General features: G+C 42.3%; 1 protein-coding gene across 5 annotated transcripts in view; it reads left to right on the top strand.

Annotated features, from left to right (window-relative positions):
• The window catches only part of mypn (myopalladin), a 53,778-nt gene that overhangs the window by 7,382 nt on the left and 32,032 nt on the right, over positions 1 to 14,364 (top strand). For all 5 annotated transcript variants that reach the window (XM_014154274.3, XM_014154272.3, XM_014154276.3 and 2 more), the window contains exons 3-4: positions 8,571 to 8,746; positions 8,949 to 9,000. In XM_014154274.3, the coding sequence (XP_014009749.3) occupies positions 8,571 to 8,746; positions 8,949 to 9,000 (228 nt within the window). The remainder of the gene's footprint in view (positions 1 to 8,570; positions 8,747 to 8,948; positions 9,001 to 14,364) is intronic.

Genomic DNA, 14,364 nt, shown 5'->3' on the forward strand with positions numbered 1-14,364 from the left:
TGTCATTTCTCTTTGCTTATTTGAGCTATTCATGCCATAATATTGACTTGGTCTTTTACCAAATTTTACCAAATATCTTCTGTATACCAACAATACCTTGTCACAACAGAACTGATTGTCTCAAAGCATTAAGAAGGAAAGAAATTGCACATTTTAACTTTGAACAAGGCACACCTGTTAATTCAAATGGATTCCAGGTGACTACCTCATGAAGCTGGTTGAGAGAATGCCAAGAGTGTGCAAAGCTGTCATAAAGGCAAAGGGTGGCTACTTTGAAGAATCTCAAATTTAAAATATATTTTGATTTGTTTAACACTTCTTTGGTTACTACATGATTCCATATGTGTTATTTCATAGTTTTGATGTCTTCAATATTATTCTACAATGTAGAAAATAGTAAAAATAAGGAAAAACCCTGAAATGAGTAGGTGTGTCCAAACTTTTGACTGGTACTGTATGTATTACCATTAGTATATTACCAAAAGTATTTATATATTCCTGCTACCTCTCATTTTTCAGCCCTGTTTATATGTATATTCTACTACCAGTCACTTTTTATGTATAAACCTTCTTCAACCACTCCAGTACCACTGCACATTGAATAGGGTACTGGCACTGACCTGAATATACTTGCATTCTCATGTTTCTTCAACTTATATAATGTGTTTTTTTTTTAATTCTATTTTGTATTTTATCTATATTAATATTATCACTGCATTGTTGGGAAAGAATTTCACCGTACTGTTTTACACCTGTTGTATCCTGTGCACGTGGCGAATAAACTTTGCTGTCTGTCAGTTGGTGTGTTAACTTGCGTTAGTTCTTGACGTGGTGTTTATGTTCTCTCAGTATTAAGCGTGCTCGGTATCACCTTCTATGGTTTTACTAGCTCTGGTGTGTCAGGGAATAGTATTGTGTCTATTCTCAGTCTATGTTTAGTATTGTGTGTATTCGATTGGGACACACAGTCATAGTACCCCTAACTTTGGGACTCGCTGTTGGGCGGGGGGTGGGGGGTGGGGGGGGGGGGGGGGTCTTTCCTCTCTGGGCTAGGGTCTGGAGGGAAAATAGCCTTGACAGGTGCAGCAGCCAGGCAGTCTACGCAGGGACTAGCCTTCTCCTCTACTACTCATACTTTCAAATTAGAACCGTACTCATTAGAAATGGCACGCTTTTCCAGTGATGTCCCCTACATACAGAACCAGTCAAACGTTTGGACAGACCTACTCATTCAAGGGTTTTTCTTTATTTGTACTATTTTCTACATTGTAGATTAATAGTGAAGACATGTTATGAAACGGTATTGGTCGGTCCCATGAATGAAACAAAACTGTAATGATTCATTAATTATGTCAATCTTAAATGAATCATTGTTTATTGTCACCGCGCTGGAGAGATTTCAACCAAGTCAATGCACCATAGTACACATGTCAATCAGGAGCTCCTCCTGGGCAGACCCAGCAGTTGTCTTTTATACGGCTATACACAGACAAGTTATATTTGCATGATTTAGCATAATTAATGAATCATTACAGTTTTGTTTCATTCATGTGACCGACCAATACTGTTTCATAACATGTAACAGACCAATAACAAGGCTTCGCCTCTGTAAGCTGAGGCCTTGAAACTGAGATATCTTTCGTTCGTTCTCAAAACACGGTCTGGACGTACTGCCAAATTGCAACTACTGATAGTGAGGATTTGTACAGTCAGCCACTTGCATGAACACAGAAATTGGTTTATAGAACAGCACATAAATAGAACACAGCAATTAGTTATAAAGAAAAGCACAAACATTCAAATTCCCATTACAGTAACCACCCTTTGCCTTGATGACAGCTTTGCACACTCTTGGCATTCTCTCAACCAGTTTTACCTGGAATACTTTTCCAACAGTCTTGAAGGAGTTCCCACATATGCTGAGCACTTGTTGGCTGCTTTTCCTTCACTCTGCGGTCCTTCTCATCCCAAACCATCTCAATTGGGTTAAGGTTGGGTGATCATTGGGGACTATCATTTGTTTTTCAACAGGACAATGACCCAAAACACACCTCCTGGCTGTGTAAGGGCTGTTTAAACAAGGAAAGTGATGGAGTGCTGCATCCGATGACTTGGTTTCCACAACCACCCGACCTCAACCCAATTGAGATGGTTTGGGATGAGTCTCAAGAGGAACTACTTTGAAAAACAGTGCTGCTTTTTGCTAAACATTGGGAGTTGTTGAGAATTTTTTGTCTATTGGTTCTACAGACAGATTAGTCTTCTCTTTTCAGCAGTAGGCATTTGCTTCCAAACTGTACGTTTTTCCCTCGATTGTATTTTGAAATTTGAAAAAGGCAAACAGTGCAAGCAACCATAGAAATATAATCCATAGATGGCAGTTCCGATTCAAGTCAGGCCTTGCAGCCATTGCTAGTGTACCCATGAGTTTAATAGTCAAATTGCCAGGGTAAGAGGTTCTAAAACTCTTCTATGGATTATGTCTATGGCCACAAAGCAACAAGCTGTATATTTGGCACCCATGCTGGCCAAATTGTGGCCTTCTCAACTGTGGGCAACTGGTATCTGCTAAAATAAAAGAAACACTTGAGTAAATGAGGGATACAAATAATATAATATACAGTGCCTTGCAAAAGTATTCATCCCCTTTGGCATTTTTCCTATTTTGTTGCATTACAACCTGTAATTTCAATGGATTTTTATTTGGATTTCATGTAATGGACATACACAAAATAGTCCAAATTGGTGAAGTGAAATGAAAAAAATAACTTGTTTCAAAAAATGTAAAAAAATTCAAACGGAAAAGTGGTGCGTGAATATGTATTCACCACCTTTTTATGAAGCCCCTAAATAAGATCTAGTGCAACCAATTACCTTCAGAAGTCACATAATTAATTAAATAAAGTCCACCTGTGTGCAATCTAAGTGTCACATGATCTCTCATATGATCTCAGTATATATACACCTGTTCTGAAAGGCCCCAGAGTCTGCAACACCACTAAGCAAGTGGCACCACCAAGCAAGTGGCACTATGAAGACCAAGGAGCTCTCCAAACAGGTCAGGGACAAAGCTGTGGAGAAGTACAGATCAGGGTTGGGTTATAAAAAAATATCAGAAACGTTGAACATCCCACAGAGCAGCATTAAATCCATTATTAAAAAATGTAAAGAATATGGCACCACAACAAACCTACCAAGAGAGGGCCTCCCACCAAAACTCATAGACTAGGCAAGGAGGCCATTAATCAGAGAGACAACAAAGAGACCAAAGATAACCCTGAAGGAGCTGCAAATCTCCACAGTGGAGATTGGAGTATCTGTCCATAGGACCACTTTAAGCCAAACACCCCACAGAGCTGGGCTTTATGGAAGAGTGGCCAGAAAAAAGCAATTGCTTAAAGAAAAAAATAAGCCAACACGTTTGGTGTTCGCCAAAAGGCATGTGGGAGACTCCCCAAACATATGGAAGAAGGTACTCTGGTTAGATGAGACTAAAATTGAGGTTTTTGGCCATCAAGGAAAACGTCATGTCTGGCACAAACCCAACACCTTTCATCACCTCTAGGACACCATCCCCACAGTGAAGCATGGTGGTGGCAGCATCATGCTGTGGGGATGTTTTTCATTGGCAGGGACTGGGAAACTGGTCAAAATTGAAGGAATGATGGATGCCACTAAATACAGGGAAATTCTTGAGGGAAACCTGTTTCACTCTTCCAGAGATTTGAGACTGGGACGGAGGTTCACCTTCCAGCAGGACAATGACCTTAAGCATACTGCTAAAGCAACACTTGAGTGGTTTAAGGGGAAACAATTAAATGTCTTGGAATGGCCTAGTCAAAGCCCAGACCTCAATCCAATTGAGAGTCTGTGGAATGACTAAGATTGCTGTACACCAGAAGAACCCATCCAACTTGAAGGAGCTGGAGCAGTTTTGCCTTGAAGAATGGGCAAAAATACCAGTGGCTAGATGTGCCAAGCTTGTAGAGACATACCCCCAAGAGACTTGCAGCTGTAATCACTGCAAAAGGTGACTCTACAAAGTATTGTCCTGGCATGGTTTAGGTCCACTTGTAGAATTTATGCCAAGGTGCATTGAAGCTGTTCTGGCAGATTGTGGTGGCCAAACACCATTTTAAGAAACTATGACGGTGTTTCCTTAATTTTTTATTTATTTAACAAACCAAGTCAGTGAAGAACAAATTCTTATTTACAATGATGGCCTAACCCGGATGACTCTGGGCCAATTGTGCGGCGCTCTATGGGACTCCCAATCACGGCTGGTTGTGATACAGGGTGGAATCGAACCAGGGTCTGTAGTGATGCCTCTAGTACTGAGATGCAGTGCCTTATGCTCTCTGGTGTATTTTCAACATTGAGAGCGGGCTCCTGTGGTTGGATAAAAAAACGAAATAAATAAATAAAACAATTATTCTTTATTTTTTCCCCTATTGGGCTCCCTATGGGCTTGGGCCCAGCCCCTGACTCACACAATTGACTAGCCACATTTATTTATTATGCAGTTTTTTTAAAATCAGTTACCCTATCAAGGCAGGACACCCCAGTTACCCATGTGTGCACGATACCTCCTCTCCTTCCCGCATCTATCGATTAGCAGAGCGGCAGCAGCAGGTTGTCTACAGTCATTGAGAGCGGGCTCCTGAATACTCCTGTGGTTGGCTCTGGACCAGGATCTCTTTGTACTTTGCTCTGTTCCTCTTTCCCTCGATCCTGTCTAGTTTCCCAGTCCATGCCGCTGAAAAACATCCTCACAGCATGATACTACCACCACCATGCTTCACCATAGGGATGGTGCCAGGTTTCCTCCAGATGTGGCGCTTGGCATTCAGGCCAAAGAGTTCAATCTTGGTTTCATCAGACCAGAGAATCTTGTTTCTCATGGTCTGAGAGTCCTTTAGGTGCCTTTTGGCAAACCCCAAGTGGGCTGGCAGGTCCATTTTAATGAGGAGTGGCTTCTGTCTCACCCATCTACCATAAAGGCCTGATTGGTGGAGTGCTGAAGAGATGGTTGGCCTTCAGGAAAAATCTCCCATCTCAACAAAGGAACTCTGGAGCTTTGTCAGAGGGACCATCGGATTCTTGGTCACCTCCCTGACCAAGGCCCTTCTCCCCAAATTGCTCAGTTTGGCCTGGCGGCCAGCTCTAGGAAGAGTCTTGGTGGTTCCAAACTTGTGTTCTTGGGGACTTTCAATGCTGCAGAAATGTTTTGCTACCCTTCCCCAGATCTGTGCCTCGACACAATCCTGTCTCGGAGCTCTACGGACAATTCCTTCGACCTCATGGCTTGGTTTTTGCTCTGACATGCACTGTCAACTGTGGGACCTTTTATATAGACAGGTTTGTGCTTTTCCAAATCATGGGGCTCCCGAGTGGCGCAGCGGTCTAAGGCACTGCATCTCAGGCCTTGAGGCGTCACTACAGACCCTGGTTCGAGTCCAGGCTGAATCACAACCGGCCGTGATTGGGAGTCCCATAGGGCGGCGCACAATTGGCCCAGCGTCGTCCAGGTTTGGCCGTGGTAGTCCTCTCCGTAACAGGAAGGACAGTAGTAGTTACCTTGACAGGTACAGATGAAGTGACTACCTGGCAAGATGGCAGTGAGGTGGCCTCCTGTAGCTGTTCTTTAGTACAGATGGGTGTGTCTTCCTCACAAACAGACACAGCACAGACCACTGAATGTAAAGATGGAGCAGCCGGTTGAGCTGAGGTCCTCTGCAGCCTTTAGGTTTACAGGGGAAACAGGATACATTGTAACTAACCAGGTCACACTGGGCTAGAATTATTTTTACAGTGTTGAAGTGCCTTCAGAAAGTATTCATACCCCATGACTTATTCCACATTTTGTTGTGTTACAACCTGAATTCCAAATAGATTAAATTGGTTTTCTTTCCACATCATGACAAAGTGAAAACATGTTTTTACAAATGTTTGCAAATGTATCGAAAATGAAAGAAATAACTAATTTACATAAGTATTCATCACACGCCGGATACTAGAAGCAACTTTGGCAGCAATTACAGCGGTGATTCTTTCTGGGTAAGCCTGTAAGAGCTTTCCACACCTGCATTGTGCAACATTTGCCCATTATTATAAAAAAAAATCTTCAAGCTCTGTCAAATTGGTTGTTGATCATTGCCATTTTCAGGTCTTGCCATATGTTTCTAAGTAGATTTAAATCAAAACTGTAACTCGGCCACTCAGGAACACTCAGACCCTGGTTCGATTCCAGGCTGTATCATAACCGGACGTAATTGGGAGTCCCATAGGGTGGCGCACAATTTGGCCCAGCGTCATACAGGTTATGGTTTGGCCGGGGTAGGCCGTCATTGTAAATAAGAATTTGTTCTTAACTGACTTGCCTAGTTAAATAAAGGTTAAAAAATAAAAAATTCCCATCAATAGAATTTACCACAGGTGCTCCAATGAAGTTGTAGAAACACCTCAAGGATGATCAATGGAAGCAGAATGCACCTGAGCTCAATTTTCACCTGAGCTCATTTGCTTAGATAATCCATCCACCTGACAGGTGTGGCATATCAAGAAGCTAATTAAACAGCACATTACACAGGTGCACCTTGTACTGGGGACAGTAAAAGGCCACTCTAAAATATGCAGTTTTGTCACACAACACAATGCCACAGATGTCTCAAGTTATGAGGAAGCGTGCAATTGGCATGCTGACTGCAGGAATGTCCACCAGCATTTTTTGCCAGATAATTGAATGTTAATTTCTCTACCATAAGCTGCCTCCAATGTTGTTTTAGAGAATTTGGCAGTACGTCCAACCAGCCTCACAGCCACAGACCATGTGTATGGCATCGTGTGGGCGAGCGGTTTGCTGATGTCAACATTGTGAACAGAATGCCCCATGGTGGCGGTGGGGTTATGGTATGGGCAGGCACGTCCCTACTTTTTTTTTTTAAGGTATCTGTGACCAACAGATGCATATCTGTATTCCCAGTCATGTGAAATCCGTAGATTACGGCCTAATGAATTTATTTCATTTGACTGATTTCCTTATATGAACTGTAACTCAGTAAAATCTTTGAAATTGTTGCATGATGTGTTTATGTTCTTGTTCTGTATATATACCAAAATGATTAAGATCTGATCATTTGAACATTTATTCACGACTTCATATTCTTGAAATATGTAAAAAAAACAGTAACCTCGTGTCCATAGACTAAATATAGTACGATACAGAAACATCTGTAGTTCACAAAAGATAATGAGTTGCATCATATATTTGACATATTTGGGCTTAGTACAGGTCAAATACTGTAGCAATATTATATGCTTTTAAACAATTTCATTCTGAAATGCGTTTCAATATACATATGCTGAAGTCATTTTAATGAAAAAAAAAAGAAATAAAAGAAATCCCAACTTTAATACTGCAGGTATGATAGATAATCACAATCTTAAAATGTCAATGTGGCCTGTGTAGGCACTTGTACTAACTATGTTGGTACTGACTTTCTTACATTTAAACCAAACAGATTTTTTTCTGTGGCACTGGCACACTTTGATATTGTACTAAATATAGTACATGGACTTGAATTGAAATCATCTCTGATCAAATGAGTGTCTTTATGATGTTTTCCATTCTAGCAGGTCGAGGACTTCATTCATATCATACTGGAACTAGTAGCCAGTTTTTACACCTAGCATGAAAGACAACCTCATGTAAATTCACTCTTGAACATCTCTAACGGAATATTGAAGTAAAAAATGTAAAAGTAGCGAGACCTTTTCTATATCACGTCTTTTGAGGTGTACTTCAAAAAGTATTCACACCACTTGATTTAAAAAAATATATATTGTGTTAGCCTGAATTTAAATAGATTATATTGCGTCACTGGCTTACACACAATACCCCATAATGTCAAAGTGGAATTAGGTTTTTAGAAATGTTTACAAATTAATTACAAATTAAAAGCTGAAATGTCTTGAGTCAATAAGTAGTCAACCCTTTTGTTATGGAAAGCCTAAATATGTTCAGGTGTAGAAATGTCACAGTCAGGAACAGTAGTCAATTTGTTATCTTAAGAATTTTGCTCATTTTCAATTTACATCAATCCATATTGCCAGATAGTAAGTGGTAACTAAGTGCTCATTTGGCATTGTGGTGTGGTGGCTTCTTGTTTTAAAGTGAAAGAGAGCTCACTAGAACTTTTTCCCAAGACCTGATTGTGGCTACACTTACTGGCAGTTGGCCAGATATACACACTGGGTCAAGACACTCACCACGTACACTAATGAGCTTTGACTGTCGGAGAGTTGCTAACACAGAAAAGTTGTTAGGTTTTTTTCAAACATAACATCACTTTATATTTTAAAGTTGAAACACTCACCACGTACACTAATAAGCTATGACTGTCGGAGGGTTGCTAATGCATAAAAGTTGTTCGTTTTTTTTCAAATATAACATCAATTTATATTTTAAAGTTGAAACGGTTACATCATTTTTGACTGATTATGCTCAATGGGCTCAATCCCTAATGTGATGATGACACTAAAAGGAGCATATGCATTTTGTGGCTTTCCAGGTGGTTTTGTGAGGGGAAGGAGCTGGAGAACAGCCCTGACATTCAGATCGTCAACAACAGCGAGTTGCACTCTCTGATCATTGCCGAGGCGTTCGAGGAAGACACGGGGCGGTACTCTTGCTTTGCTTCCAACTTCTACGGCACAGACTCGACATCTGCAGAAATCTACATCGAAGGTGAGCATTGAGTTTTGACCTTTAAGTCAAGTGACCCGTCTAGAGTGCATAGTCACATAAAGATGTAATGCTGATGTAATTAATTTGTACCTCTTCTGGTTCAAATGTTTCATTTTCAATTAAAACATATTAATATAGACAATCATACTAAGATCAACCCTACTGTTGAGCTCTACATCACTCTCTTTTATGTGTTTTACAGGCGCCTCCTCTACAGATTCGGAGGGGGAACAACATTTTGAACATGTAGCACAGTGAGTACACTACTCTTCCGCTACTCAAAATAGAATTGGAAAATATTTAATTGCGGCAGTGAAAGCAAGATTGAAATACTTCAACATATAGTGCCTTCAGAAAGTATTCATACTCCTTGACTTTTTCCACATTTTGTTGTGTAACAGCTTGAATTTAAAATTGATTAAATTGAGATTTTTTTGGTAACTGGCCTACACACACAATAGCCCATAATGGGCTATTATATTTTACATTAGTTATCTTTTGTTTGTTTTTAGTCCCACCCTTCAGCTCCCCTCAACCCCTCCCACCTACAGTGCATTCGGAAAGTATTCAGACCCCTTCCCTTTTTCCACATTTTGTTACGTTACATCCTTTTTCTAAAATGTATTAAATAAAAAAAAATCTTCATCATTCTACACACAATACCCCATAATGACAAAGCGAAAACAGATTTACAAAAGTATTCAGACCCCTTCCCTTTTTCCACATTTTGTTACATTACATCCTTTTTCTAAAATGTATTAAATAAAACATTTTCTTCATCATTCTACACACAATACCCCATAATGACAAAGCGAAAACAGATTTACAAAAGTATTCAGACCCTTTGCTATGAGACTCGAAATTGAGCTCAGGTGAATCCCGTTTCCATTGATCATCCTTGAGATGTTTTTACAATTTAATTGGAGTCCACCTGTGGTAAATTCAATTGATTGGACATGATTTGGAAAGGCACACACCTGTCTATATAAGGTCTCACAGTTAACAGTGCATGTCAGAGCAAAAACCATGAGGTTGAAGGAATTGTCCGTAGAGCTCCGAGACAGGATTGCGTTGAGGCACAGATCTGGGGAAGGGTACCAAAAAATGTTTGCAGCATTGAAGGTCTGCAAGAACACAGTGGCCTCCATTGTTAAATGGAAGAAGTTTGGAACCACCAAGACTCTACCTAGAGCTGACCGCCTGGCCAAACTGAGCAATCGGGGGAGAAGGGCCAAGAACCCGATGGTCACTCTGACTTTGATCTAGAGTTCCTCTGTGGAGATGGGAGAACTTTCCAGAAGGACAACCATCTCTGCAGCACTTTTGGAGTTTGCCAAAAGGCACCTAAAGACTCTAAGACCAACAATATTCTCTGGTCTGATGAAACCAAGATTGAACTCTTTGGCCTGAATGCCAAGCGTCACGTCTGCAGGAAACCTGGCACCATCCCTATGGTGAATCATGGTGGTGGCAGCATCATGCTGTGGGGATGTTTTTCAGCGGCAGGGACTGGGAGACTAGTCAGGATCAAGGCATAGATGAACGGAGCAAAGTACAGAGAGATCCTTGATGAAAACCTGCTTCATAGCGCTCAGGACTTCAGACTGGGGCAAATGTTCATCTTCCAACAGGACAACGACCCTAAACACAAAGTTAAGACAACGCAGGAATGGTTTCGGGACAAGTTTCTGAATGTCCTTGAGTAGCAGAGCCAGAGCCCTGACCTGAACCCGATCAAACATCTTTAGAGAGACCTGAAAATAGCTGTGCGGCAATGCTCCTCATCCAACCTGAGTGCTTGAGAGGATCTGCAGAGAAGAATGGAATAAAACCCCTAAATACAGGTGTTGCAAGCTTGTAGCGTCATACCCAAGAAGACTCAAGGCTGTAATCGCTGCCAAAGGTGCTTCAACAAAGTACTTAGTAAAGGGTCTGAATACTTTTGTAAATGTGATATTTCAGTTTTTTTATTTTTAATAAATTGGCAAACATTTAAAAAAAAAAATTCCTTTGTTATTATTGGGTATTGTGTGGAGATTGATAAAAAAAATGTTTTAATCAATTTTAGAACAAGGTTGTATCTTGTCAAAATGTGGAAAAAGTCAAAGGGTCTGAATACTTTCCGAAAGCAATGTATATAACATTCTACTGGTTGCAAGAATTTTGTATAATAATTGAAATTGAAAAACTATGTTGTTTTGAATCACGGCGTCATTTTGTGTATCAGTTCATAAACCATGTGCCATAGAATCGGTAAATCGAAAATCTCTTCCAACTATTTTGCAATCTGGATGGCACAGCTGCCAATTTTTTGCTGCATAAATTAAACTGGTTTACATTTTTATTTATCACAATTTTCTTTAACCAATTTTGGTCTTTAATGCTGGGCCAACAGACAAGTTTCTTACTTTCTCCCTCTTCCACTTGCCTCTTCCATTTTTGCAGTAATGCTGCAAGTAGTTGGTTGTAATTTTGGATAGAGCAGACATTTCCATATAAACTCAGCAAAAAAATAAATGTCCCTTTTTCAGGACCCAGTCTTTCAAAGAATTCATAAAAATCCAAATAACTTCACAGATCTTCATTTTAAAAGGTTTAAACACTGTTTCCCGTGCTTGTTCAATGAATCATAAGCAATTAATGAACATGCACCTGTGGAACGGTCGTTAAGACACTAACACACTGCAGACGGTAAACAAATAAGGTCACAGTTATGAAAACTTAGGACACTAAAGAGGCCTTTCTACTGACTCTGAAAAACACCAATAGAAAGATGCCCAGGGTCCCTGCTCATCTGTGTGAACGTGCCTTAGGCATGCTGCAAGGAAGCATGAGGACTGCAGATGTGGTCAGGGCAATAAATTGCAATGTCCGTACTGTGAGACGCCTAAGACAGCGCTATAGGGAGACAGGACGGACAGCTGATCGTCCTCGCAGTGGCAGACCACGTGTAACAACACTTGCACATCCAAACATCACACCTGCGGGACAGGTACAGGATGGCAACAACAACTGCCCGAGTTTCACCAGGAAAGCACCATCCCTCCATCAGTGCTCAGACTGTCCGCAATAGGCTGAGAGAGGTTGGACTGAGGGCTTGTAGCCCTGTTGTAAGGCAGATCCTCACCAGACCCACCGTCAACAAACCCACCGTCGCTGGACCAGACAGGACTGGCAAAAAGTGCTCTTTACTGACGAGTCACGGTTTTGTCTCACCAGGGGTGATGGTCGGATTCGCGTTTATTGTCGAAGGAATGAGCTTTACACTGAGGCCTGTACTCTGGAGCGGGATCGATTTGGAGGTGGAGGGTCCCGTCATGGTCTGGGGCGGTGTGTCACAGCATCATCGGGCTGAGCTTGTTGTCATTGCAGGCAATCTCAACACTGTGCATTACAGGGAAGACATCCTCCTCCCTCATGTGGTACCCTTCCTGCAGGCTCATCCTGACATGACCCTCCAGCATGACAATGCCACCAGCCGGGCTGAGCTTGTTGTCATTGCAGGCAATCTCAACACTGTGCATTACAGGGAAGACATCCTCCTCCCTCACGCTCATTCTGTGCGTGATTTCCTGCAAGACAGGAATGTCAGTGTTCTGCCATTGCCAGCGAAGAGCCCGGGTCTCAGTCCCATTGAGCACATCTGGGACCTGTTGGATCGGAGGGTGAGGGCTAGGGCCATTCCCCCAGAAATGTCCGGGAACTTGCAGGTGCCTTGGTGGAAGAGTGGGGTAACATCTCACAGCAAGAACTGGCAAATCTGGTGCAGTTCATGAGGAGGAAATGCACTGCAGTACTTAATGCAGCTGGTGGCCACACCAGATACTGACTGTTACTTTTGATTTTGACCCCCTTTTGTTCAGGGACACATTATTAAATTTCTGTTAGTCACATGTCTGTGAAACTTGTTCAGTTTATGTCTCAGTTGTTGAATTTTGTTGTGTTCATACAAATACACTGCTCCAAAAAATAAAGGGAACACTTAAACAACACAATGTAACTCCAAGTCAATCACACTTCTGTGAAATCAAACTGTCCACTTAGGAAGCAACACTGATTGACAATACATTTCACATGCTGTTGTGCAAATGGAATAGACAACAGGTGGAAATTATAGACAATTAGCAAGACACCCCCAATAAAGGAGTGGTTCTGCAGGTGGGGACCACAGACCACTTCTCAGTTCCTATGCTTCCTGGCTGATGTTTTGGTCACTTGTGAATGCTGGCGGTGCTTTCACTCTAGTGGTAGCATGAGACGGAGTCTACAACCCACACAAGTGGCTCAGGTAGTGCAGCTCATCCAGGATGGCACATCAATGCGGGCTGTGGCAAGAAGGTTTGCTGTGTCTGTCAGCGTAGTGTCCAGAGCATGGAGGCGCTACCAGGAGACAAGCCAGTACATCAGGAGACGTGGAGGAGGCCGTAGGAGGGCAACAACCCAGCAGCAGGACCGCTACCTCCGCCTTTGTGCAAGGAGGAGCAGGAGAAGCACTGCCAGAGCCCTGCAAAATGACCTCCAGCAGGCCACAAATGTGCATGTGTCTGCTCAAACGGTCAGAAACAGACTGCATGAGGGTGGTATGAGGGCCCTACGTCCACAGGTGGGGGTTGTGCTTACAGCCCAACACCATGCAGGACGATTGGCATTTGCCAGAGAACACCAAGATTGGCAAATTCGCCACTGGCGCCCTGTGCTCTTCACAGATGAAAGCAGGTTCACACTGAGCACGTGACAGACGTGACAGAGTCTGGAGACGCCGTGGAGAACGTTCTGCTGTCTGCAACATCCTCCAGCATGACCGGTTTGGCGGTGGGTCAGTCATGGTGTGGGGTGGCATTTCTTTGGGGGGCTGCACAGCCCTCCATGTGTTCGCCAGAGGTAGCCTGACTGCCATTAGGTACCGAGATGACATCCTCAGACACCTTGTGAGACCATATGCTGGTGCGGTTGGCCCTGGGTTCCTCCTAATGCAAGACAATGCTAGACCTCATGTGGCTGGAGTGTGTCAGCAGTTCCTGCAAGAGGAAGGCATTGATGCTATGGACTGGCCCGCCCGTTCCCCAGACCTGAATCCAATTGAGCACATCTGGGACATCATGTCTCGCTCCATCCACCAACGCCACGTTGCACCACAGACTGTCCAGGAGTTGGCGGATGCTTTAGTCCAGGTCTGGGAGGAGATCCCTCAGGAGACCATCCGCCACCTCATCAGGAGCATGCCCAGGGATTGTAGGGAGGTCATACAGGCACGTGGAGGCCACACACACTACTGAGCCTCATTTTGACTTGTTTTAAGGACATTACATCAAAGTTGGATCAGCCTGTAGTGTGGTTTTCCACTTTAATTTTGAGTGTGACTCCAAATCCAGACCATGGGTTGATAAATTGGATTTCCATTGATTATTTTTGTGTGATTTTGTTGTCAGCACATTCAACTATGTAAAGAAAAAAGTATTTAATAAGATTATTTATTTCATTCAGATCTAGGATGTGTTGTTTAAGTGTTCCCTTTATTTTTTTGAGCAGTATATTTTTTATGATATACTCTTTGTAAATAATATCATAAATAGGACTGGTGAGGTTATTTCACACACTCAGCAAACAAAGAAGTGTCC

The sequence above is a fragment of the Salmo salar genome, chromosome 18, assembly GCF_965601325.2.
Source record: "Salmo salar chromosome 18, fSalSal1, whole genome shotgun sequence".
Taxonomy (NCBI): Eukaryota; Metazoa; Chordata; class Actinopteri; order Salmoniformes; family Salmonidae; genus Salmo; species Salmo salar.